This window comes from Geospiza fortis, unplaced genomic scaffold (assembly GCF_000277835.1).
Source record: "Geospiza fortis unplaced genomic scaffold, GeoFor_1.0 scaffold16, whole genome shotgun sequence".
NCBI classification, from domain to species: Eukaryota; Metazoa; Chordata; class Aves; order Passeriformes; family Thraupidae; genus Geospiza; species Geospiza fortis.
Genome location: NW_005054302.1, coordinates 3,471,357 through 3,499,199, shown reverse-complemented (window position 1 = coordinate 3,499,199; position 27,843 = coordinate 3,471,357). Strand labels below are relative to the sequence as shown.

The 27,843-nt window shown below is 36.8% G+C and overlaps 1 protein-coding gene across 1 annotated transcript in view; it reads right to left on the bottom strand.

Annotated features, from left to right (window-relative positions):
- Positions 1 to 1,556: 1,556 nt before the first annotated feature.
- XPO4 (exportin 4) overlaps positions 1,557 to 27,843 on the bottom strand; it is a 52,316-nt gene continuing 26,029 nt past the window's right edge. The window contains exons 7-22 of the mRNA XM_005417690.2: positions 25,424 to 25,581; positions 24,988 to 25,162; positions 21,375 to 21,551; positions 19,392 to 19,534; positions 19,130 to 19,275; positions 17,644 to 17,821; positions 16,150 to 16,309; positions 14,403 to 14,572; positions 13,278 to 13,452; positions 11,913 to 12,206; positions 10,829 to 11,009; positions 9,257 to 9,375; positions 8,227 to 8,357; positions 7,349 to 7,466; positions 6,060 to 6,152; positions 1,557 to 2,438 (exon numbers count right to left, since the gene is read on the bottom strand). Coding sequence (XP_005417747.1) covers positions 2,241 to 2,438; positions 6,060 to 6,152; positions 7,349 to 7,466; positions 8,227 to 8,357; positions 9,257 to 9,375; positions 10,829 to 11,009; positions 11,913 to 12,206; positions 13,278 to 13,452; positions 14,403 to 14,572; positions 16,150 to 16,309; positions 17,644 to 17,821; positions 19,130 to 19,275; positions 19,392 to 19,534; positions 21,375 to 21,551; positions 24,988 to 25,162; positions 25,424 to 25,581 — 2,616 coding nt within the window. The 3' untranslated portion in view covers positions 1,557 to 2,240. The remainder of the gene's footprint in view (positions 2,439 to 6,059; positions 6,153 to 7,348; positions 7,467 to 8,226; positions 8,358 to 9,256; positions 9,376 to 10,828; positions 11,010 to 11,912; positions 12,207 to 13,277; positions 13,453 to 14,402; positions 14,573 to 16,149; positions 16,310 to 17,643; positions 17,822 to 19,129; positions 19,276 to 19,391; positions 19,535 to 21,374; positions 21,552 to 24,987; positions 25,163 to 25,423; positions 25,582 to 27,843) is intronic.

Below are 27,843 nucleotides of genomic sequence, written 5' to 3'. Positions count from 1 at the left end.
CAGTCAGACCCAAAACATGGAATATTTGCTATGATCTCTTTGAAGACTTCAGTTTAGATACCTGACATCAGGCACATCATAACAAACCAGCAGCTCCTACTGCTGCTGATGTTCCCAGGCTTCAGTGCCCTTCATCTGAAAAAAATGAGGTTTTAGAACTTCTGCCCCATCGAATGTACAAACTCAGAAAAACCCCAAAAGCAGTTTCAAAAACAGCAAACCCCAATTTAAAAATAAAAACTCATCCATCACAACAGTTTGAAACAGAATGATCTGCCAGGATCATTGTATTTTGTGCAAGGGCACAGTCAAGAAATCTTTTAAAGAAAAGCACTAGAGTTTAAAGAAAAATTTGAGAGCAGTTCTCCTGTTCTAAAATACTATGCAAGTTATCTTAGAAATAAAATACTATCTGGGAAGGTACACTATTAACTAAGAAGTTTTATGGTCACTTTGTAATGTGTAAATCTGCCCTTGCCCAGTTTTCACATAAATTAAAAGAGAAAAGTATAATAAAGAGATGGCATTTTTGGCCTTGTGGATCCATGCTTGCAACACTTACAGATTTAACTTACCAAAAAAACCCCACCACCCCCCAAAAAAACCGAAAAAACAAAACAAACACTGCCAAAAACCAAAAAAACCCCAATCAAACAAACAAAAAACCCAACAAACCTTAGATCACTTATAGCACAGTATTAGAGATTTGTGTCTGTTGTGAGATTCTGGCTGTTGTGACTAATTTTGAGATGAATAGCTGAAGAATGGCACAGAATTGCAAACATGAAGCTATATGTAGCCATATAAAAGTGTATACCAGACTTTTTATATAAACTGTAAAAACACATGGGAAATATTTAACAGCATAATCTAGCAGAGATCTTAAACAGAAGGGCCCACTTCTGCCTCTGTGTATTTCCACAAAAATAATTTTACTAGACATGCAGCATTTGTGTTTGCTTCAGTTTCCTCTGGCTCATGAGAGGAGACAAAGCAGGCCTTGCTTTCATATTCATGTGCTGCTCTCCCTTGTTGGTTCTATATACTCAGGGCACTATATTCTGCTATGATAAAAGCTAAAGTGCTGATATAAAAAACCAAGCAAGAGCAGAGCAGCTGGGAGAGCTCTGCAGAAGTGGGACTAGATTCAGCAAAAACCAAAAATCTCCTACAGCAGAGACCTCCCAATTACCCTTCCCCACTGGAGTCAAACAGACATGCTTGAGTAAAAGGGTTTGATGGCCCTGTGCTAGCATAATTGTTTTAGCTAATGCCCGACTTTACAAAGTTTGCCAGTAATTCACACCTTTTGGGTTGTTATTGCTTAAGCAAACAGTTCAGTGTAGAAACACATTGCAGTTGCGTGCAACCCAGGTGAGAATCAAGACAGATACTGAAAGTAAAACTACACATGAACCTTGCATTAGACACTCGTTCCAAAACAACACGTTAACATGAAGGGCTGCAACAGGTGCACAGCAGCTCAGTGCCAACATCCTAAACGAACTCTCAAGAGTCAAATCTTGCCTTAAAGTTCTTACCTAAAGTATATGACCTTCTTTTTTTTTTCCTTTAAATTAAGGCAATGAAATGGCTACAGTTCCTAAAGTTCATTTTCGGGGAACAAAAATATACACCTTTTTTTTTCCCTGAACTTTAGGCAGCAGAACATAATGTAAAAACCTGCATTACATTAAACCTGCAATGTCAGGTTGATGTAGAAAAACAGAACTAAACACAAGTTAAAATACCATTTGGTTTTTCTTCCCCATTGGAACACAAACTTAAACTTTAAGAGAGGAAAAATAAAGCTTAAAATCAGCTAAACTGTTTAGAGCTTTATATGTATCTGCTTCACACTCTAACATGATTTTGGGTAGAAAAGAAATCTGTATGTTTACATGACCACTCATATTTTAAACCAGTGCAGGGGGAAAGGCACTGCATTTATTTCATTGTGCCCATATCTGTTTGCACATAAATGGAAAAAAACTCAATTCAGATTTTCTGTTCATTCTCTTCCACACCCAAGTATGACAGATTGCAGCTAACACATAATAGCAGAAGCTGATTCAAAGTTGACCTCTCCTATTCCGTGGTGTTATGTTCAAACTTCCAGGCTCTCTAGAATCTGAGATGGCTGCAAAGAACCCAGAGACAGGTACAAGATTTAGTCAGCATTCAGCATTTCTCAGTGCATTTTGCAGAAAGGGTCTAAATTAGGCATAGAGTTTTGTTGTTTATTTTACACAGAGAAGTCCACCAACATTTGCCATGAATTCTTCTAAACTCTTTAAGAAGGCCATCTTCTGCTTACGGTCCAGTGTAGGAGGAGTGCTGCTTGCAGTAAGCTTGTTGAAGGCATCTGCTAACCGCTGGTAAATTACTGGATCTTGTTGAGTTGATAGCAATGTTTCAACTAACTCTGAATATTCAGCCTGTTAAACAAACATTAAAAAAAAAAAAGAAAAAGAGAGAGATACAATATATACAACTTCTCTCATCAGAACATGATCCAGAATAAAGGCTGTGACCGAAAACCCTCAGTACCTCTTCACCTGTCATCACAGCCTTTCACCTACCTCTAAACCAGATAAAATCCTTCGACCAGGGTGAGTATTTTCTAAGGCTAAAGAAGTCTTCAAAGCAAGGCACAATGCTTTGCAGTGCAGAGTAAGATGAGAATTTTAAGGCAAAGAGCCTTCTGGCTCTTCCTTAGCATAGGCTTATTCCTGCAGACTGGACTGTTTTTTCTTGATGCCTGTCCCATATTCCATGCCAACCATCTCCTCCCACAGGTTCTCCACTTTCTAGGGTTCCTTCCCTGGGACAGAGAGCTTAGATTCCTTTCTAAGAGTGTCCTACTTATTCTCATGCTTATTTAGACAGAAACAAAAGACAAAGAAACACCTGAAGCAAATCCAAAGGGACTGAGCTCTGGGAGCACATGTGAAGGACACAGGAGTCAGAACGGCAGTTCCCTCCATTCTACCCATGAAGGGTTGGGTCAGGGTAGACACAACAAGAATTTGCCACCTGTGGGTGGTATCACAGGGTCCTTTTCTTTTACATGTTCATGAGTCCCTCTTTGAGGGTTAAGGGCTGCTAACAAGAGCAAGGATCCATAGGACAAAGTGGCTTAGCAATGTCTTTGCCAAAGGCTTGCCAAGCCAGCAGGAAGGGCTTTCAGGGGCTTGCTGAGGGATGGTGGTAACAACTTGCAGATGAATAAAGAGACAGAGACTGAGAGATTTAAGAACACAAATGTGATGGGTTTAAAAGTGCTCCTCAAAGGATGAAACAGGCTGAAAGGAGGCCAGTCTGAAATGCCTGTGTAGAACTGTGTTCAACTTTGGAAACAGAAGAAGCTAGAGCTTCACGTGCAGGTGAAATGTTAGCTGCAACATTACTGCAGGCACTGATATGTGGTGGGACAGTGTCAGGACCCAGGAGACACCTCTGGCTGTCCAGGACACCAGGACCCCTGCTAGGGGTCTCAGAGACCCTGTCACGGAGCCCAAGACACCTGTGGTTTTGATTATGACCCATGGAGCAAATTACCAACCTTATATGAAGATCAGCAAGCCACAACAGTTTAGGTAGAATAATAGTGAAATTATCACGGGCTGGAAAAGAAGATTTTGGGTTTTTTGGTATGGGGGTTCAGGAGGCAAGATGGAGGGAACTGGGTGTGTCCAGCCTTTCTCCTTCTTCTTCTTGGCCTCCATCTTCTGCTGTGATGTTGGCACTTGGGGATTGGTTTAGAATAGAGGTGCACTGTCTAACATGGGTGATAGGTATTGGAAGGTAAAAGTAAATATGATATACGTAATTTGTAGTACAAAAGACGATGCAGCCTTGGGAGCGGGGGGAGAGTGCCTGGAACTGTCTTGCTGAGCTGACCTTGGCAGGGCAGGAGAAAATTTTTTATAGATAAGATAAAATAAACAACCTTGAGACCGAGAAATGAAGAGCCCTGACTCCTTCTTCAAGCGCCGGGCTGGGAAAAGAGACTTTCGAACTTTTCTCGGGGTCACTCTGACCAGCTAGAGATCCTGACAGGACAGGTGGCATGACTGGAGTGTTCCAAGGGACAGGCGGAAGCTTGTTAGAGCTCTTCAGGACAGAAGATGACAGAAGATTGACACTTCTGTGAAAAGGCAGCTCAAATGAAAGATGGTTTTCTACAGACTGGGCAGCAATCTAGTTGAGTGCTTAGGAATCATGAACAGAGGAGAAGCAGTAAAGATGACAACTTTTGGGGTGAGATCTTGTTACAAATCCCCAGAACAGGGCTTTCAGTCATCTTAAAGCAACTTGATGAAGTTTCCAGATCAGACTTACAAGAGATTATCTCCCTGACATTTGCTCACATACCAGATGGGCTACCCAGGGGTGTGACTTTGTGTCTGCTATTCACAGCTACTAAGAGCTGGTCATGGATGTGGTAATTAATGCCAGCCTTTCAGTTATCATTAAATAGTGGAGTTAACGATTCCCAGGAAAGTGAGGAAAGAGGGCAGCCAAGTACAGGACCTGGACCTCATGAGAGCAAATGTCACCTTCTTCAAGACTGGTGGGTGAGATCCTGTGGGGGTGAGCTCTGAAGACAAAAAGAGCTCAAGAGAGCTGACAGGTCCTAAGGACAACCTCTTCCAAGCACAAGAATGGCTACAGAGGAAAACAATAAGGACACTGATTCAGCTAAGCAGGGACTTAATGACTGAACTCCAGCACAAGGGCAACACATGCAGGTAACAGAAGCAGGATGAGCTAGAAAGGAGGAAAGCAGAAATACTGTCTGGGCAAGAACAATGACAGAAAAATGAAGTTCAGCTAAAGCTGAATTTAGCAAAGGACATCAAAGACAACAAAAGCAGCTTATACCAGTACTTTTAGAGTAAAAGAAGGAACAGGAAAAATATGTGTTCTACTGCTGAACAGAATAGATGATTTAATGATAGTAGACAAGAGGTAAGGCTGAAATAATCAGTGCTTTCTTTTGCCTTGGTCTTCACTGACAGGTTTTTCCAGACCTTTGTGACTAGAGATAGAGTCCAAGGAGGAGATGAACTATGCATAGTAAAGAGGATCAACCCAGGGATCTTGAGAAATCTTGATGCATGCAAGCTCATAAGACCTGACAGAATCTATCCAAGGGATCAGAAAGCTGGCTCACGTCATTCATTACCGGCTGCTCTCTATCATCTTCAAATGACTAGGAAAATCATGAAGCAAGGACTCCTTGAAGTTATTTCTGGGCATGTGAAAGTCAAAGGACCCAAGGAAATGGCCTGAAGTTGTGTCAGGGGAAGTTTATGTTGGGTATGAGGAAAAGGTTCTTCACCCAGCGGGTGGCTGGGCACTGGAACAGGCTCCCCAGGGAGTGGTCACAGCAGCAGCCTGACAGAGTTCAAGAAGTGTTTGGACAATGCACTCAGGCACATGGTGTGATTCTTGGAGATGGTCCTGTGCAGGGTGACGAGTTGGACTCGATGACCCTCATGGGTCTCTTCCAACCCAGCATATTCTGTGATTCTGAGAACATCTAGTGTGGATTTACCCAGGGTAAAATCATGCTTTACCAACCTGTCTTCTCAGACAAAATGACTTACATCTATGCTAAGACAAGTGCAGAGGATACCTAAAGTAAGCAGGTCTTCAGCAGCTGTGTACTGCACCCCTGCAACCAAGCTAGGATTTTACTGTCTTAATGGGTAAAAACTCTCATCTGGACCTTGTCCTGTTAAATATTTTAGTCAGTGACCTGGAGGAGGAGGGGAAATACACTTTTCTCAAGTCTGGGGATGAAATCAAACTGGCAAGTGCAGCCAGTGCATTCAAGCGCAGGACTGACATTTAAAGACACTCAGGCTGGAGCAGTGAGCTCTCAGAGAATGATGAAACTCAGCAGGACAAAGACCTGCAGCAGAAACAGGCAGATCTCCTGAGGATGCCCTCTTTTAACTCAAATGATTCCATGATTTATCAAGTGCACAAGTAATAACCACTCTCCTTTAACAAATGACTTTTTTTCAGGGTGTGTCTGAATACCATACCTGATGCAAACACACTAATGTGTAGAATGCTTCACCTGCTGCAGTTGTCATTTCTGTATTGTGCTTCTGAAGTACCAGCATATCAAAAACCATCTGAAATTGCAAAACAGAAGTAGTTTTGTAAGTGTAAACTTAATTTTCCACTTTATCAACATTTGCTGCTGAAGCTCATTTTCACTTCTGATAACATTTATTACAAACATCCAAGGTTGCTATTTGCTTTGTTGCCTCCATTTTTTATTTTTGGATTTAGGTACCAGAACTTTAGAAGCTAAGTCTCAGCTTAACAGCACAAATTCACATCTCAAAGCACTGGAACCTGTTGTTGATTTTTATCAACTGTTCTTCAGAGAAACATGACATCACTTGTATTTTTCTCCAAAAGCTTCAGATATACCAGAGAAATAATGAAAAAAGGCTTTGCTCTTCCAGAATAAAATACAGAACTTTTCCTCAAGTTTTGGGGGCTCCTATAGCTCACAGAAAGTCAAACAGGGAACAAATTAGTAAAGAGGATTATTATAATTTTAAGTGGAAACTCAGAAATAAGGAATGAAACTATGCTAACTTTATACATAAAGACAAAATTATGCAAGTTTTTAATTCTCTCAGCTTGTCTGATGAAAGCATTTAATGAGCAATCCTCAGAAATCCCAGTCAGTTTGGTAAGAAAAGATGTCTTAAGTAAAACTGAAACCTATACAAAATCAGAAGACAAGCACACAGATTTCCCAATTACTTTGTTGCCACTTAGTAGGAACCTAGTTGCTACCAGGTCACTCCAAAATTCATTAAAGTGGATGGTCCTAAAAGTAAAGTACTGAACGTGACACTGAATTAAGATACACTGAATAAATGACAGCATTTCTTTTCTAGTTCCCAGCTATGCTCTTTTCCATGCCTCTTCTTTTAGTACTCTACCCAGCCTCCAGTTCACAGAATTCTGGAAGTCTTCTGTTCACAGCTTCACCAGGAACTGCTAAAACTGTCAATCTCAAGTGCAGAACATGGATATAAAAATTCCATTCTGAGAGGCTCAGGTCTTTTGTTTACTGGCAATAATAGATTCATTCCCTCTACACCTCCATCCTCTTTTGTCTAGACTCTAGTCTGGTACCTTCAGTTCTTCATGCCCTCTTTCTTCTTAAACTGACGCTTTTTTTTTTTAGGTAACAGGCTGTTTCTTACTATATGTATTATCCTGATTAATCTGGATATGATCACTGTTTGGCCTCTGGATGCTACTTTTATGCAAAAAACCAAAGTAACAAGAAACATAGATGCCTTACCTTAAGAAAGTGCCTTGTTGCTAGAAAAAGAGTTGAATCTGTTTCTTGTGCTTTTGCACACTGTTCTGCTAATGGTGTTACAGCTTCCAGACAGAGCTGGCAAACCTCTGAGCTCATTCTGATAATGGGTGTTAAAGAATTGAAGTCAAATTTTAATTAAATGGTGGTCAACCTACCCAGCTGTGACACTGAAAATATCTCAAGTGCTTGTATGTTTCAAGGCTTCTTTTCACTACAAAGTTGCTAATTAAAAAATCAAATTTAAAAAATGCTAGGAAAAGGGAGGGAAAGGATTCCAACTTCATTACTTTTTTTTCTTAGCTACATGCCCTAAGGTAACATAACCCTCTCTGACATAACATTTTCAGAAAGAGTCCCTTATGGTCAAGCTCATCTGTTTCTGACACGTGCCACAGATTAGTGAACATGGTACTCCCATTATGAGAGGGAGAGCCCATTGGCACCCTGACAGGAAATGCTCTGGAGCCAGCCCAGTAGAACAGCAACAATGTTTTGTATTACCAGCTGAAGACTAATTCAGGATGGCTTTGGGATACCAGCTGAAGGCTTATGAAGTTACACACTCTGAAATGAAGTAATGGAGGAGGCAGGAATGGCTGCCAGAAAAAACTTACATGCTAAGCTACTTAAAGGCTGCACCCAAGCACCACAAGTCAGAGGGCAAATCAGCTAACGCTGGAATCTCAGTGGACACAGTAAAAAATCTCAATCCCCAGAGAGCAGAGTCAATTACTGATATATAATTATACATGAAGATATTGATATAAAAAGGAAAAAAAAAGATATTTTTAACAGGTCCTTATAAAAGCAACTTAGATTTTTTTTAAAAAAACATTCCCAAGTGCTATAAAGGATACGATGACATCCCTAACTCCAGTGAGTACATTAGGCTCTTAAAGAGGTCCTCTGGAAGTTGTGGAATCTTCTCAGGGAATATCTCACATATGAAAGTGATTAATTTATAATATTGATTACACAGAGATGGAAACTGTCAAAAGAAAAGCATGGTATTTTTAGATTCAATCACGTAACTATTTTGGCATAATTTTCAACTGTGCAAAGAGACAAGAATGATGATGTCTGAAGAAAAGAATTTTAGTAGGAAACTTGAGTCATTAGAATGGCTACAACTTTATATAAATACAAACACTGTGGTACAATAAGATTCCTAAAAATAAATAGTAGATGGTGGCAGTCTAGTATCTGCTCTACACAAATTAAAGGAGTTTTATTTCAGGCAGACAGATCTAGTCCTGTGGGGTAAAAGCCTCGTGAGTATTTGGAGCACAATCAAGGGGCTCCCAGGGTAGGTCCCTCACTTTGGTCTGATCTAAAATGGACATGGCCCTTGTGCTCAGCAGGAGCTACTGGATGAGAAAGCATGTGGAGAGGGGACAGCTGAGACAGCATCCTGAAGTGTTGCCCTGCTTCCAAGTAAAACATGAACACAGTGCAACAATGAAATGCTGCTGCCCCGTTGTTTCATATCTTACTGTTCTACTGACAAGCTGCTCATGCTTATGATTGACAGCCATTTTTAATTGTGGAAATAAATAGTTACTTTTAACCTCTATCACTATTTATGCTTCTTGTCACATTTCTGACACTATCAAAGAAAGAACTCCACGAGCCACATTTCAGGTTTGGCTGTTGATCTGCAGACTTGCTTTTGGAAGAAAAGTTTTGTTTAGGACCTTCAGATATACATTTTCTCAGCTTACAGTATTTATTTTCAAAGAGTATTTAGAACTATAGAACAGTTATTTACATGTATGAAGTCTAACAAATTCAGCTTATGGAGATGAAATGCATAGAGGAACAAATTCTGGGAATTTCTTACTACAGAGCTTTCATATTCTAGCAGCTCTGTGTAAAAAATATACTTACCTTCAGCAGATCTTGTGACATTAGAGGCAGAACTAGATTAACCCCATATAAGACAACATCTGCTGCTGATACAGATCTATTTGTAACTTGCCCAGGCTCATGTCCTCTAAATACTTCATCTGCAGAAAAGAAAAAAATATTTTGTATAAAAGGAAGATTAAACATATTGAAGGAACAGTCCCATATCTTTATAATACAGACATTTTTAAAAATAGGACTAGTCCCCTCTCTCCAAACAAAATTGTGAGGCACTGTATTAAAATAGAAACTTAGTGAGTGGAGGCTGTCACATCACTCTATATTTATATCCATTAGGACTAAGCATTTCATAATCACTTGTACCAGATGGCATGCTAAACCAGAACACTTCAGATACTGAGGGCTCCCTTTCATTACAGAATATTGCATTTTTTCTAGTGATAGCTGCTTCATGCCTGTACATAAATACATAGTGAGTAAAATATTACTGCATTTTTATACTTTTTATATATATATTATATATTTACATATGCTTTAATACCTTTTATGAACAGAAGGAGGAAAAATGGCAGAGCTAACAGGCAAAGTTCTGCAGTTTGGATGTTGTCAAGTTTTCTCCAGTTACAGGTTAAGGTCTACATTTCCCATCAACTTGCAATGACCTTACTTTTATAATTCCTGGATTGAGTCAGCAGCAGTATGTAGAAAATTTGCAATAGATTTGATCTCTGGGCATTGCATCTAGGTTTTATTCACATTACTTTCTTTCATGGTAAGTGTTCTCCACACAACTAACATCCAGATCTCAAAGCAAATACTTTACAAAGCACTGGGTTGTCCATTCAATGGACAAAGTCTAAATCTGCTTCTGTACTCATGTTGTGCATGCATGATGAAAAAAAATAATGATGTACTGTATTTCAGAGTACAAGATTCTCTCTTTCAATATGTACCTCAGAAAAGCAAAAAATATCAAAACATGCTTGGTACCAAACTGAATCTGCCTGGGTTGTTACCTGTGCAAAGTATATAGAACATGGTGAGATATGAACCATGCAAATGTAATTTGCAACAACTGCAATTTTAAATGGCAAATACACGAAAGAAAGTAACAGGTTGGAATACAAGAAGGAACCCTTAAATACACCCACAAACCATAAGGCATGTTCTGTGAAAGAGGAAGGAATACAGAAGACCCTCACATGATGGAATTTCAATGACTCAACATTTCACAAAAGTTGAATCCTGTATTAAGAAGACCACCCATATGCTCTCTTGAGCTACTTTACTACTCCAGCTTCTCTATGTGCTTTTTGTTATAAAACTGCTGGTACAACATATTCAGACCTGCAACATTCAGATTTCAAGCTGTTTCATACATCCATAATTTATTTTATGACAGCAATAATAATTTCAGATGTTAGAATATTGTGAAAAGTCCTTCTTTGCTACTTAAAATAGCAATTTCCATATCCTGACCTAGTCAAGCCTAAACTTCAGCTTTTACTTTACATGGACTGAACACAAGCCCCAAAATGGTTCTTACAGTTTAAAAAACAACATGTGGTTCATCAATTACCAATTCCTTAATACCTGTATCACTGAAATCTATGAATTCCTTTGATAAAAGATTAGTGAGAAGCTCCATAATAAGAAGGAGATCCTGGTACTGGTCTTCTTCTGCTGTAACATCTATCCGTTGTCGACCTAGATTATTCTTGGAATATACCTGGAGCAGAGTTAGGCAGGCCTCATACAAGTTCATGGCTTTGGCCTATAAAACAATGTTACACCATAAGAAAACTTCCACACACTAAAAGTGAAACACTTTGTTTTAAGATGGCATTACTTGGTAGACAATACTTCAAGATTTTCATTTCGGTGTATGATCACTTTTGTACCAACTGTACACAAAATCATCAAGGAAACAGCCACCTTAGACAGTAAGAACATTTATAGCCATATATTGATGTGATACTGATTGAAAGAGCAAAATATTAATTTTCTGGATTCCTCAGTCTTAACAAAAATCCAGACAAGAGTGGTTTGGGACAGACTGACATATATCACTAATCTCACAAACTAGATTACCAACAAAATCCCCTAGGACACACTTATAGAAGTTTGGAGCCACAATACACTGTTTGTGCATACCCAGTTTGGAATCGGCAGGAACTCTTCCCGATGTGAAAACAAAATTAGCCAACACTGCAAAGATGCAAGTGCAATGCACAAACTCAGAATTTTAACTGTTAATTCTTGCAATCTATTAATGCCTTGGCTAGGACTAAGACAGTGTCTCTATGGTATGTATTTGCCACATAGAATACTGCTGCAATTCTCCTAGACTAGACTTCAGAGAAGTTTGAAATTGTTATAAGAAAGTACACAACATAGTCTGTCCTCTTCTGCTATCCATGCATTGAGTTAGACCAGTGATGAACTGTGGTTAAATTTATTGGTTAAAAAAAACAGTTGAAATGTCCTACTTTTAATCTTTGCAAGTGTATGTTTTAAAACAAAGGAATCTTTTAACAGATGTGTCTATATAGTCTTTCTTTCTTTCTATAAAAATCACTACATTTTACTTTGTTTAAGGAATAGCACAGTATACACATTTGCAAACATGCATGTGCACACACACTTGGCCCCTCCTTCCCCTTCTGGTTGTATTTACCTCTCCAAGATAGCAAATTTGTTTATGTGCAACTTCAACAAAGACTTCTATTATGAGATTAACAGTCTCTGGTGTGTTTTTGTATACTTCCATTAATCCAATGCAATTATTAAGGAAGTCCATTAGGAAATTGAATAGAATTGCTACGTTATCAATCTGGGTAGCCTCAGCAATGCCACAGAGTGCTTCTAATGTAGCAGTGATTTCCTGCTTCACTTCCTCCTCCTGGCAGATCTGCTGAAAGTTTTCTTGGTTTATCACATTCAAGAATCGCTGCTGAAGTGGTTGAAGAACCTTGAAATTTTTCAGAAAAGTCACATTAGGATAAGCATACTATTATATGAGATGTGAGGTTTAAATCACTTAGCAAACTCATTGCTTTTGGCATGGCAAAATCACTTCCAGTTTCCAATGGTTCAGTTATGTCATTATCTGTCACATTAATGCAAGCAGAAGTGGTAGTGAGCAGTGCCTCTCACTGTCCATCATGACCTGCAGGCAGGTGTCAAAATGAGCACCTCCATAAATATTTTAGCTAATTTTGTAGTGTTTAAACAAACGACAACTACTTTCTCTGGCTCGAAGCATTTTATTCCCTTCAAATTCAGCATTAGGGGAAAAAATTGTTACAGCTTATTAATGAAACCTTTAAGATTAATGCTCACAGTTATCTTTGCCACACTAAGATTCTCAATAGCAAAATCACTTTTGTCATCATCTGTACTTTGAATTTAGAAACTTCCATAAAAATAGTTGATTTTTTCCCAATTATTTCCACTGCATTGCAGTTTTACCTTAAATCACTAATTCTGTAGCTCTGCCAATAAAAGCATGTTTTTATCAGAAGGTCAATGCTTTACAAAGTCACATGGTGCTTCCTGATGCCATTTCAGCTACTTTCTAGCATCAGCTTTTCTGGTATTAAATATCTGAGCTTTAATGGTGCCAGGGCACAAAGGGCTGCTCAAGACTCTTCATTATGTTCCACATCAGCTTTTACTTACTGTCATTATCATTAAGTGATAACAGAATAAACCATAATACCATGAAATTAAAATGAAAGGAAGAAATGTCCCAGTGCAAGGGAAATTTTTAATCTTCCATAATAGTCTCTTTCAAACATATTGCTCTACTGTCTGCTTCACAAATCCTTCAATTAATTATTAGTGGTTTCTCTCTGGGTTCATATATTTTAGATACAACTTAGATACAACAGATACAAGTATTGGCCATCAAAGAGAGAATAATTTAAAAAATCATCAATATTAAATATCAAAATATGTTATACAAATTGATTTTGCGCCATTATAAAATTCTAATCTAACTTGCTTATATGGAGGTAATAGAAGTATCATAATAGCTTACCTCTGTCCAGTATTGTTGCTTTGTTTCTGTATCCATATGAGCAAAACCTCCTAGAACTAAAGCTTTCATTAGTGTTCTCTGCACAGAACTAGACAAATAGTGAAGAGGAGGGCTTCGCCTTGCAAACTGTTTAGCTAAATTCCACCAGTTTTCACACTGAATAACTAAGTTTGCCCTAAAAGAGGGGAAAAAAAAATCATTAAAGACTTCACAAAATTGTATGAACAGAGCACATCAGGTTTCTAGCAGTTGCCAGAATTTTTTGTTGCTATATTTTTTAAATTCCTTTATTCCGAGGCTAAATTGCCTTTTGATTTTCATCTCACTAATGCCTCAGCTCTCAGATTTCTAAAGTATATACTCTGAAAATAAATCAATTCATACAGGAGAAAAGCAGGGAAGTGCTTTAGTTTTACACACATATACACACAAGAGTTAATGGACATATTGCATGGATTAAAAGCTTAGTCTCATTACTTCATAATAAAATAAGCAATTTATTCCAAAACTAGCTCCTGTGGTGTTTAATTTTTTTAAAAAGAAAAATCCTCAAGCATTTTAAATCCTCATACTTCAGAACAGTCTTTCAGTAGACCGTGAATGTGTGATTGCATGTAAAATTCCATGTCAATTGACATAAAAAAAGCATTCAACAACTTCCTGCTTCACAGTTTGCAATATCAAAGAAAACTTATTGAAATTTGACTGAATCCACAAAATCCTGTATTTAAAAAAAATAATTCAGATTTACAAACATATTTCATACTGGCTTAGCCAGTATCTGAACTCCTAATCAACAAAAATTAACAGCAACATAAAAATCCTTGCAATAAGAGTGGAGACCAGGAGAGTTTTCCTTTCTCACTGTTTAAGAGTGAGACACAAAAGTAGGGAAGGAGAGTGCACTTCTAAACAGTAATAAAAATCAGGTGATGTTTTGTCAAATACAGGTCTCACTCCTCAGCTTGTCAGACAAGTTTGTGGTGTTTTTTGCAGTTATAGTATGTTACTAAAGTAATTTACAGAGGCATGAATATGAAGTGCCCTATATCTGGATTACTGTGGCCAAAAAACTTTAAAGGAAGCAAAAGAAACTTTTTGACTTCCAGAGGTATAGCAACTTACCGCTCTCTCCTTTCCACTAATGTTACTAGCAGTTGTACAGTATCATTTGCAAGGTCCTGCTCTGAACTCCACACTGCCAGGTTACTGATCACTTTTTCTAAAAGGTAACCCACAATCCACTGGGAACCCTCTGTATCAGCACCAAATGCTGTACTAAATGGCAGACTTATCTATAAGAAAAGCATTAAAATGAGTGAGTTTTACAGAAGCCAGAACCCAAAAGTGTATGGCAATCATTGTAAGCAAATTCTTTTCAGGCTGTCACTTCTTTCCTACTTAAATTACACAAATGTTACACAGACAAAGGCAAAGAATACCTGTAATAGAAAAATCTTCGCCAAATTTATCTTGTGATTTTAAGCACAACATCTAAAACAAAGAAAAGTTTCAATGTCCTTACAAAAAAGGCTTGAGTATGTCTAGCTTTTAAGGCCAGTGAAAGTTCAAAAGCTTTAATAATTAAAAGATCCCAAAATCACCTCCCAGAAGTGTTTCCATGAATTTAAGACATAATTCCTCAAAATTCAGTGGTAAAAATTATTACTAATTCTTGATCTATATAGAAACTTGTAAAAATTAATTTTCACCTCAATTTATCTGCATCTGCTTTCTGCGGATGGTTCCTTCAATCTACACATCTTTTAGGATACATGTCACATTCTGGTCCTGGCACATTAATATATGCTTCCTTGAAATTGCCTGTTCTCCTACCTTCAAAGAAAGTTTCTCAAGAGTGAAATCCAAAGACTTTGTAGTAATTGTGCAGGAGCTTCCTGTTAGCACACCACTAACACTTCTACCTTTAAGAACTCATATACATGGCTGAGCATAAGCTTTAAATAGAAGTTTCAATCACTTTCACATGTCAACACAAACTAAATGTGTGCATTTCCTAGACACTGTGTTTTGTTTCTTCACATTGTTTTTAACATGGATCTTGCCCAACTGGTACCTTTATGAATTCTTAGCTGTGCTATATGTATGAGCTGAATAATACGACTCCAAATATTTACAAGCCTGTGTGATACCTATTATTGTTAAGGAGAGGCCCCCTGAAGCGTTAGTATTCTTAGTTGCTTCAATAGTGGAAATAAAGGGGAGGAGGAGAAGACTTCTCAAAAACTAGAGCCAACAGGACCTCCTCAGGATGCGGGCCCTCTGTGAGCTAGCTGGATTACAGTTAGTTCGATAAGCAAAATCAGGATCCAGTTCTAATCACAATTAATGCTGTCCAAGCACAGTAAGAAGATGCCCTTTACAAAGAACACACTGTTGAAATCATGATATATACAATGAGAATGAGGAGAGAAAGTAGCATGACATTAGCTAATGTATACTACCTTGTGATGGTGTTAAATATCTAACTCAGAATCACGATCAAGAGCAATCACTGTATTAGAGATGAAATGTAAAATCTGAGGGACAGTCATGATTTATAACATCACTGCAGTGAGTTTCACTCACTGTGCAGTCCAGGAGTACTATGTTATTCTGATATGACAATGGCTACCAAAAAAAAAATCACATTTACAGCAAAATGTGCAAGAGTCCCATAAAAACTTAAATTTCTAATTAGCAAATGAAAGAAAACATCAAATTTCAAACAACTTCCAAAATAAATCACAACCCATATAACATTAAAAATAATTTACAATTGCACTTTTAAATAGCTACACTGACATCTATATTCACAGGATGATATTATTGCTAATACTCACAAATAAATTCATAAAAGTTATATCCTTACCTGATCATACAACTTTTCATCTACTAGGAGGTAAGTCTTTGCCCAGCGCTTGAGGAACCATACAATATCTTTACCCATCTGGGGGCTCAGGAGGTGTGTGAGATTTGCCCTTATTGCTCTAGATTCTACTTCTGACACTCTTAAAATAGCAGATAACAACCTGCAGATTTAAAATACAATGCACAGAGCGGTTTTTGGAGAAGCAATAGAACTACCAAAACCACTTTCATTTTTCACAAAATATGACAGAAGGATCAGGATAATACAAAGCACTTCAACTCTAATCAAGTAAAAAGCACCTGAATTTATTGCTTTTGAAATGCATGGTGAGAAAGAAAGAGAGAGAGAGAGACTAGAGCAAATATCCTCCAAAAAGTTCCTTGCATCATGAAGTTTAATAAAGCGTTCTAATTGTGCAGCGTTTGCAGGGTGACACATACCAAAAACCAAATACAGAAATGACCAGTTATTTTTCTCTTGTTCATTACTGCTGGGAAGTAGTCTGAAATAGTAAATTACAACGTGATTGCATTAATACAATCAGTCCACAAAACTGCATTAAATACTAGCTCTTGTAGTACATCAATTGAATTTTCTAAGAATGTGATTGTGCATAAGAAATTTAGGAGCTGACAATGGACTACTTCTTGAAGACGTTTCAGAGTTATTGCTAAAGGGCTTCAAATCTCCTTATTTTGATCTGGTTTTATTCCCACCACTGAGACACTGCATCAAGTAATCCTGCTTGGTGGCCACTTCTTGAAGTGGCCAATAGTATAAGTGAGCAGTGCTCAAGCTTCTAAACACTAGGCACATACATCATTGCTATTGAAGGTCCACTTTTTCTACCTTCTTCCCAGAAGAAAACATTTAATGAAGCAACAACTAATCTTAGGTGAAGACTCCTCCATGTCAATTTAAGAGTGGAATGCCATCTTCTGAAGTGTGATGATCCAAATTGAGGAGTCCTTTGTGAGCATCAGCCTTCTTGCAAAAAGAGAAGGGAAATCTCTCCTGCTTCTTTTATAGGCTGACAGTGATGTCTGTACATAACTGACAACAATTCCTCACGCTCTGAGGATCAATTTTGCTGCTACTGCCAAGCTTGGGCAGTAACCCATATTCAAAGTAGAGAAGCTCACTGATGTTCTGGAAAGCATTTGCTTAAGCTGTGTATGTGCTGAAGAATTTTAGAGTATATATTATCTAAAGATTTTGATCCGCCAGCTTTTTTTACTTCAGTAATTTTAAGGATTTTCTGTAAAAATTAGATAGTGATGGGTTTTCTGTAGAAATAGAAAAAACATTTCTGTAAATTCCAAAGACTTTGGCTTATGATGTCTGTAAAGACTATTAGGTCAATCTTTCATTTTTCAATGTTCAGTGTTTACATATTGCTTACTTTTCACATTCACAGAAGTCTACTCACATTCTAGGGTTTTTTTTCTCTGAAAAAGCATTTAACACAATTAATAGTACAAGATGTATCCTTACCTAATTACAGAATCAGTTCTGTTGTACCCTGGGATGGAAGAGGCCTTTTCTCCTGGAGATCCCAGAATCTGAAGTGTTGTATTGATGTCAACCTCGGCTGAATGTTTAATGGAATATTCCATCACTTCTGGAGGTATTAGCGGAGTCTCTCCCTGAGTATCATTAGCCAAGAGGTAGCCTTACATTAAAAAAGAAAGAGTGATCACAACTTTCTACCCTAGGTTAACTTATGGCTTTCTGATTAAAGAATCCATAGGCTTAACTGCAGGCATCACACCAGAATCAAATGTTTGTACAGACCCTGACTAACACTGCTTAAATGCACACAAGTTAATTAGAATCCTTAAAGCCATTCAGTAGGGAAAAATCTAAAGTGACAAGAAACCAAGACTGGCAAAAGAAACCACCAATTTAAAAACCAATAAAAAAAGAGACAAGTTTTGCTTCATGTAAAAGCACTATAGTCAATTCATCTACTTGGGGGAGGGACCAAACAATATTTTGTTGTTATTTTTTTCTTCTTCTGCTATGTGGTAAAAAAAGTCTTGTTTTACAGCTTCCGTGCTGAGTCCATATAATTTGGGACTTCTGTTTTGCAACACCTCAAATCTGTGAGAGTCTTTCAGACCTCGAGTACCTGTGCTGTAACACAGTTTTCCTCACCTAGCAACTGCAGATCCGTTGAAGCATGGGTTTTCATACAATACTCTGGTATCTAGATAATTTTAATTCCAGCTTTAGCTGGAGTTTTCAATATCTGATCTCATAACCGTCTGTGAGCTACAAATTCTCCATCTCAGTGTTACAAAAATGTTATAAACACATTCATGTCAACATCTGAGAGCAACAGAAACACCAGATCTTAAAAAATGTCCCACAAATATTTCATACATTATACACTTCTCCAACCAAAGTACAGACTTAGTTGTTACTACATTTGCAAACTTAAGTAAAATATCATAATCTAAAAATCAACCCCAAAAAGGGTCTAAATTCAAGAGACTCTAGATTTAGAGCAAAAAGGCTCTAAACTCCCCAAAATGTAACAAAATAGCAAGTCATGGATCATCAACACTGAGAAAGTCTAGAACTTACACGATCCTCTGTCACCATTACCCTGATCTCATGTTGGTTCCCTTAAGTCATGTGCACCCAGCCACCGATACCATGAACAGACTAATTTCTTGAATAGGTTGACTGATAACACAACTCAAAAAATTTTTAACAAAATTAGTTGCAGGAATTTCCAATGGACACTGATGAAACTTTTACATGAGGTAATCATTGGAGATAATATTCCTGTTACTCAAGGCAGATGATAGTAAGACAAGGACTTTGCAATCCTGTATATAAGATGAAATCATTGTAAGGGATTAAATGTATAGTCAACTGAGAGTAGTTGATATACAGGGACTTTTTTTTTCCTGAGGTATTCCAGCTGCAATAAAACTACCAGAATAAGTACTATTTAAAGCTGTTCACTAACCTGTGACTAAAATAAGCCAATGAATATCCTCATACAGGTCGTCAAGCACTTTATTGTCAATTGAACCTGATGCTGGTGAAGCAAGTAACTGCTGCTGATGTCTTTGCAACTGTCCGTGGAGCCTTGTCACTCGGTCTTCTAACAAACTGTGGACAAATAACAAAGTAGCTTCACTGTTTTTAAACTGTTTTGGCAAAGCCAGGCTTTTCCTATGTGACTGCTTTATTGATTTGCATTCATGACTTTTTTTTTTTGTACTTACCTTGTGAGAAGAGGTATGCAGTGCTCTGCAGCAATCCTCCCCAGCATGCCTACGCTGGCCAACTGGTCACAGAACTGGTCTCTGTCATCTTCCTGCAGCTCACTTATTTCTTCTTCTTCCCGAGAGGCCACACCATTGGCAGTCTTTGGTTATTTCAACAAAATTACAAGCAATCAGTTAGAGTCATATTTGTAAATTCATTATCACCACAATTTTCTGCATTATTTTGGCTCTTTCTTACAAGATAATTTGCACTTATGAACAACAGACTTATACTAAATTAGACACAGGAGAGTTAAACAGAGTCAATATGGGTTCATATTGTTTTAAAATTAGCATTTCACAAACTCATTACCAAAATGCCACATTCTGTTAATTTGCTAACATTTCAACACTTCTCAGTTGTCTGAGATCTTACATAAATCACACAATAGGCAGTATTTTTCATGATGAAATGAATGTTAGCCCTTTCATTAAAGTTTTTCCCTAACCTACTGTTTGAGAAGAAATAGTAGTTTAAAAAATACTACTAAAAAAAGTACATTAAAAGTAAATGCTATAAACTCAGAAAACAGGTGACTAATAATCTTCATGATCTCAGTTTTATCTCTTGCTGATGCAGGAGCTGCATTGTTCAATTTCTCAAAGCTTATCTTGGTTGCATTATAAAACCATTTAAATTATAATCAGATCTTATTCCTTGAAGAGATGCACCATGATATGCAGAAACCAAGTATTAATATTAAAAGTGTTTCTTATCTATTATCATGAAATTTATGCAAGTAACTAAGTAAAATACAGGAGGTAGAGAAAGCCATCAGTCGACTTTGTTTCTATAGAGGCCCTGGAAAACTGAATCCACACACAACTCCTTATGCAAAGTGCTTTTAATTCATCTTTTCTTTATGCAACCCAGCAAATCATTCTCTTTTGGCAACTTCAAAGTTGCAGCTGTTTATTGAAGGGTGAGCCTCTGCTCTCAAAGCAGACGCTGAAAGTTCCTGCCGCCGCTTTGATATAGAACAAGAAGCATTCTAAAATGCCAGCTGTGGCTTTTAAAGGTTACCCATGGGATAAATAACTTATCTCACATAATGACATGAATCAACCTGTGTACACAAGTTATGTCAAGATCGCCTGATATGAATTCAAAGCTCTCTTGTGAAATATTTCTTTCAGTTTTGGCACTGTTATTACCATCTGTTACATATTGAGATAGCAGAATTATGTTTTACATAGTGCTTTTCAGAATGTCGTATCTCTGAGTTCTTTGCACAGCATCAAATTAAAGAGAGATTTTATATAGTTATTGAATTGAATCTGTGCAATAACTAATTCATCCAACATCCACATCCAACTGTCTGTATAAGAATCCATTTTAGTAAGATCCAGATTCCTGGCAAACAGACAAATCATCTTTCTTTTTCAATGGTTCCAGAGATACTTGATGTACTTGAAAATTTTCTCTAGACAGTCAACTGTCCAAAAACTCAACTGGGAATTTATTTTATCCAAAAAGACCACATGATATTCCAAGTTTCTTCTACTTTGAGCGCAGTCAGTCTACATTTTTCAGATATTTATGCATGTCAGTTATATTTTGAAGATAGTGCATGGAAGGCAACAATCATAAAAAGGCCCCCAATTTCACTGAGAATTTTAACTAAAATTCTAATCCAGAAGAAAGGTCAAAAGTTTAGTCACTATATCCGTGGAAAAAACAAGATACACATTGATTTGAGTTACAGCTTTACTTTTTTTTAAAGTCATTTCCAACTTTACATTCCTTTAGTTTCCCTCCAGAATGAGAGAAATAGACTGGGAAATCACAATTGAGTAACAAGTTCAGCATTTTTTTTCATTTCCAAAGTCATAAATGGCAATTCTACACTAGCTGCCTTGAGCTACATAATATACAGAAACCAAAAGACACGGGCCAGTTACTGTATGTTACCATCCAAAAGTACTACAGTGAAGGCTTACCAAATTCCTTGTGCCATCAGGAGCAGCTAGATGGCACTGAATGTAGGAATTAAAGACTTGAACAGCATGTTGGGTAAAGAAACCTTTATGGAAATGTTTGTCATCTTGGACCAAAGTAAGCCAAGATTCCAGTAACTTATCATATGCCTCCATATATACCATGTCATCTTTGTCAAGCTGCAAGAGATGAAAAATAAACAAATAAAAAAATCTTATTACTAAGCTAAACCAGAGGAACATACTTATATTTATCATTATTTTACAGATATATTTCTACTGTTGAAACAAACAAAAAAAAATAGGATCTAAGGATAGCTAAGAAAATATCAGAATGAACTGAAGCAATGCATCAAAAAGGTCACTGCAGATTTCATGCCTGCTAGGCTTTAAAAACCTGTCAATGTGTTTAGCTATTTCTCTTCATCTGATGTTGCATATAGATTTATAGGTATTCCATCATCTCTGAAATAGAGAGAAAAAAACGATGATTCCAGGGGAAATCACTGCAAGATTACAAGTGTTCAAGAAACCTTATTACAGGTAGCCAGTTTTGATGATGAATCCCAACTTCTCATTCTATGAACAAACCAAAACTCAATGAATTAGAACAGAATAAGCCTGCAGCTTTAATTACTTAGCGCATTTCAACTGATGCTGCCTCTTCTTAATTATTCATGTGCTTCTACATAGTACGTAAGTTGCCAAAGGAAATAACTTCTCTCAAAAACAAAATCCAGGGTTGCAGGCAAATTAAAGAATCCAAAAAGCAAAGTGGCCATTTCTTTTAAAAAGTATTTTAATGTAACTCTTGACGTTTTGTTTTGATGCAAATATTGAATGTTTGTAAATACATCCAACTTCAAAAACTTCAGTGTGACTGTACAGATAAACATCCTACTAAGATGTTGTCTTCTCAAGTTTTAACCAACAGGATGGCTCACAGAAGTTACCCTGAGATAGCAAAGGTTAGTAAAATGGCTCAATTATGAAATAAAGAGATATTAAGATCTTAATTATGCTCCAGACACAAGAATTTCTGACTTCCAGTGAAGATACAAACACAGCTGGATGAACAGGCAAGGAAAAGAAAACACTGGCTGGATGACTGATTAAGAGGAAAAACTGATATCACATTGGAAGTGTTCCAAGATAGCTTCACAGCATCCTTTTGTAACTGCAAAGTTGTCATATTTGCAGAAGTTAAAATATGGGACATACTGACGCAATTGTGAAAACGAAACCTGAAGGCGACAAGGAGAGAGGCAAAATTGTATTCAACACTAATTTAAGTCATAAATTTAGGAAGGACACCACAACATGCCTTTTTAAAACTTAGCTAAAGACACATGAATTTAGTGACAGTCATTCAGTCCTGAAGTATTTTGACATGTATGTAATATATTTACATCTATAACTTACATATATGACTTTTAATTTTCAATAATTTGTTTTAATAAACAAATAGACATGTTTTTATGAAGAACAAAATACCCTCAAACATAGCCAATTCATTTATTTGAAAAGGTAATAAAAAATTTAATGCCATGAAGAAAAATTATTCAACACTTAAGAGATAGTCTCATAAGAAATCTAGGACTAATAAGTGCCTCCATAAAATAAATGTCCAAACAGTAGAAAGATTTTATCCACATTGAACCAATGTGGTCCTGAAGAAACCTTACTAAAACACCCCAATTCTTATTTCAGATTAGCTACTGCTGGGCTACCAAAGATGTCATACAGGCAAAGTGCCATGCTGTAGACTGGGAGCTGAATCATTCTGATGGATCAAAATTCAGATCTTCAAGAGAAGCAAGACAAACCCAGTAAATGTAAAGCAAAGATGCTTAATTCCTCTTAATTTCCTCTCCATGAAACAAAAAGAAATTTGGTCCTTCTTCCTTCCTAGTTTGCTGACCCTTTGAAGTAGAAACATTTCAAAAGTTTGTTCAGCAACAACAAGCTGCAAAGAGCTGGAAGTACAGCAGAGGGGACCAAATTCAGAATGATCTCTACTATCACATGATATTTGAAAACGTATCATGAAACAGGAAGAGTACATTAATATTTTGAGAAAAAGAAGCCTTTGATGACATTTTTATTTGACTTTTTATCCAACATCCTGTTCATACTCTTCACTAACAGCACATGAGCTCACAGAAAGCATCACTGCATGCATTCTAAAAGAAACTTGGGGAACACATTAGCCATGGCCAGGACATACCTAAGCCAAAAGATTGTTTTCAGGGATGCAAAGTAGTACTTCTATAGGCACAGCACATGGTATTATTTCACCAGACAGTGGTACAAGCTAGTGTAAGCCCTTGCTGAGAGATTGTTTTAAATGGCATCCTGTTGAGCACTATTTTCATTAAACATGATTGCATATTCCAGTTCTCAAGTAACAAGGTGCTAACTGAGGAAGCAACATCCCTTTAGTTCCTTTGAATTTAAAGGATAGCTGTCTATGGTTTTGATGAACCTTATAAAGGCTTCAGGAGCATTTCTAAATGTACCAGTGAACACTGGAATAAGTATTCAATATTCTACTAGAAAATCTCAAAAGCACACAAATTTTGACCAGTGAAGTTTGCAAAGGAGTTTTATTTTAAATTTAAACATGATTTTCTGATTAAGAAATGAAAAAATGAAAATTTTAAGTGAGCACTGGGCCAAATATAATACATTTTAACTTTGCAGCAAAGACATGATCTAATGCTCTGCAATGAATGCTAATTAATACACCTGCACTCTCTCGTAAAGAAACACATCCATCAACTTTGTAACCAAATACTGCTATAATTATTTTCAAACTCATTCTGTCACTACACCAAACTGTCAAAACAAAGAAAATCATCCTTTCTCATGATAGTGGGGAAATCTTGTTTAGTATCTTGATAGTCTCATTTTAAATCTATAGCCACTGTACATAAATAGCTGAAGTGCAAGATTATTCACTTTAATTCTTATGTTATTTTTCTTAAACTATGTGTCCTTGGTATTTTTTATTTTTAATGCAACTTTTAGGAGCAGAACACTTGGGTGATGCCAACTGCTCTTTAATGTTACAACCAAAATTTGAAAGAAAAAAATCCTCTTATTTGTACGCACAAATATAATTTGAACTGTTTCAGCAATGAAGGTATGATCTCAACAGCTTAGATGTTTGATGTTAACAACAGATCTTAATGGCTACACTCACTTAAAACAGAAACTCCTTACTCAGAACTCTAGGCAGCACTTAAGTTTCAGTCTGTCCATATGTTCATGTAGTCATTTTAAACTTTCAGGATTGCAGCTTGTTCGTTATCTACAACAGCAAGTCAGCAATACTTTCAGACTTGAATATTTTAAATTAATCCATTCACTTAAAAAATTAAGATGCACTTTAAATCAAAATGAAGTCGGAAAGATGCATACACTGTGTATTTATGTTCATTACATTGTGTGAAATAAAAAGAAAATCCTCTTGTATGTGATTTCAGAAATATCTAGGACAAAACCACTGAATTGACAACAGTTATTAACAAAATAGCCAAACTCTCAAGTCACGTATGCTTATCACAAATAGAAGTGAAAAAGGCTACCCACTTTTTTGAGAGCAGCTACTTACCACTTCTTCCAAGGCAGCACTTCTTCCAAAAGAACAGGTGAGGTGTGCGAGGCAGTTAACAAATGAAGAGAAAAGTTCATTTGGAATGGCCGTTAAAATATTGCGAGGAAATACAGTTATCAGATTGCTGATAATACTGGAAATTCCCACTGCTTCAGAGTCTTCTATTTCAATTCTATAGATAGAAATAGCAGTTTTTTGCCGTTAAGAGAATTGCTAAAAGGGAATTGGTTTTGTTGATACATTTTCAATAAAACTATTTCATAATAAGCACCACCTATTTTAATCTGCCCTTTCTCAATTTAAGCAATCCAAAAAGTAAGCACAAATTGCATCCAGAAACAAGCAAGCCATACCACTTCTCCACACAGATATGCTACAGTCCAAACTAAAGATTAAAAGATGCCATCTAAATTTAGAGAGTAGGCATACATACCCATTGATAGTATTCAGTAATCCCTCAATGAAGTGTGCCAGGTAATCAACTTGAGAACCTTCATCAGGAAAGACTGGCCCGTGCAAAGACGCCAGCTGTGCCAGGCACTGTAATGAATCTTGGGCCATATCTGTATCTTCTCTGATTTTTCGATGTACCTTTCAGGAAGTGAGGTAGTTAATAATACATGAAAACAGGGTGTTCTTACAACAGTCACATGGCTCTCAATCCAAAAGAGCACACACCAAAAAAAGCTTACTATAACTTCCACTCAGTCTGAAACACAAGAGTTTCTGCAACTCCCTAAACCATGGCAAACATCAAGATAGTGACTCAGCTCACACAATCTCAAGCCTTGAATTAACTCACTGAAACTAACATTTAGTTAAGGCTCACCTACATGTTGAAAATTGAACTGTCTATTGAATGTTATGTCTTAAAGAGCGAAACAGATGCCAGCCAGTCCGACATGCCGCTCCTTCTAAAAACAGCAATAATGACAGTCATCTCTATTATGCTAACTATGCCTAGGCTCTTATAGAGTCTTGCTAAAGTTAGTCAACAAGTTCAATCAAGATTATATAGATGCTTCTTCAGCAGAGGTAAACACTGAAGACATATACAAAAATGAATGCATCACTTCCTTGGCAACACCCTTATATTATACAAGGCCAACAGTAATCTTCCTGCATTCGTGCAAACTGTTATGTCATTATTTCTGTTGTTGAGACTTTCTAGATTTGAATCTTACTACTTCAGTAAACATATTCTCACATACTTATTTTAATCAGTCAAGTAGGGATTTAAAGAATTTTTTTAGGCTCATGCCTCTTTTTGCACAGAAGATTTATTGAATAAATAAACAAAAGAATATAAAGAAGCTTTTTCACACAAAAGTGAAATTTAGCTAAATTATTTCAGCAATATTATACCAAAAAGAACAGTTAAAATACTAACCACTTTTCTGTGGTGTTACAGTTGCAAATTCACCCAACTCATAACTAGCTGGATTAGCTGCACAGTTAATCCCTGAAAGATCAAACTAGCAGGAGAAATAAACCCTGCAACAGAAATACCCCTCCTAATATATGTCCCACATGAGGCTGAGATTAGAAATGAAGGCTCTCGCTCTAACAGAGCAATCCTGCCAACTTTTGCAAGGTTATTAAAATTTCTCAGATCAGATAAATGAATAAAAATTACTACAATTTACTTACATTACCTCAAACAGCAAACTACTACTGCAAGTCTCAACCACTGCAAATCAGGAATCTAAAACCAAAACTGACAGCATGACAGCATACTGCCCTGGCTAGCATTCACTCAAAAATAATAAAATACAGGCAAGCCTTGGCTACTATCAAGTAAAATGCAAATATATTAAAGCAAATCTGCATATTATTAATTTTTAAAAATCACAAATAAGTAATTGTAAACCAATCAAGGAAACAGATATGCAACTCTGACAACTTCATACTATTAAACATAGAAGAAGGGTTAACATGTAAGCCAAAAAGTTATTTGCATGTGGAAGTTCACAGCTGACAGTAGCAACTGTCTGGATAGTCTAGACAGCTGTTCAGATTGTGTGTAGCTGCTGAGAGTCCTGCAAGTGATTTTTTTCACCTTTTCAAAACTGCTGGATAAACTTGCAGTAAAAAAATTAAAAAAAAAAAAAATTAAGTTTATCAAAAATCCTACCAAGTAAGGACGTATATCCAAACACATACTGTCAAGCAGCACTTGAGAGTTACATTTATGTTGTCTTATAACAACTTTGTCCAAGTTTTGAGCACATTTCTCTGCTTTGCAAAAATGAAAAAAAGCCTGAGAATGCTGAATTCTCAGATCCCAAGAGATGTAACCTAAGTCAAATTGCATAGCAAATGAATTTATAAGCCAATATATGTTGCTGCTGCAGTAAGTCTTAACTGAGCAATGATTACAAACCTCTCCCAACAGTTACAAAAACAACACAATTCTATCAATTTTTAACATTATGGGGCTTTTACATTACAGAAATTGAGTACTACATCCCCCTTTCCCAACACTACCTCTTCTTTACTTCTAACTTCCTCTACTTTAAACTTTGTGGATTTCCTTTGTGCTGAGGGAAGAGATGCAGAATTCTGTATGCTTAAAGTAGCTAGAAAACTGCAATTACATTACTTATTTTCAGCTGTTCTGTTGAGCAAATGCTTTAATACCAGCAACCACACACTGCTCATTTGATATTTTCTAAGAGCCGTTACACCTTATCTGAAACATTCACTACTCTACTATTGCTCATCGTGCTTGCTTTTGTCTAATGAGTACATGTCCAGAAGTATTAGAAGTATAAAAGTTGAGATGACTATAAACTTTTTTCTACTGGTAGTGGTCACCAATTTAAAGCAATTAATAGGCAAAATACAAATTCA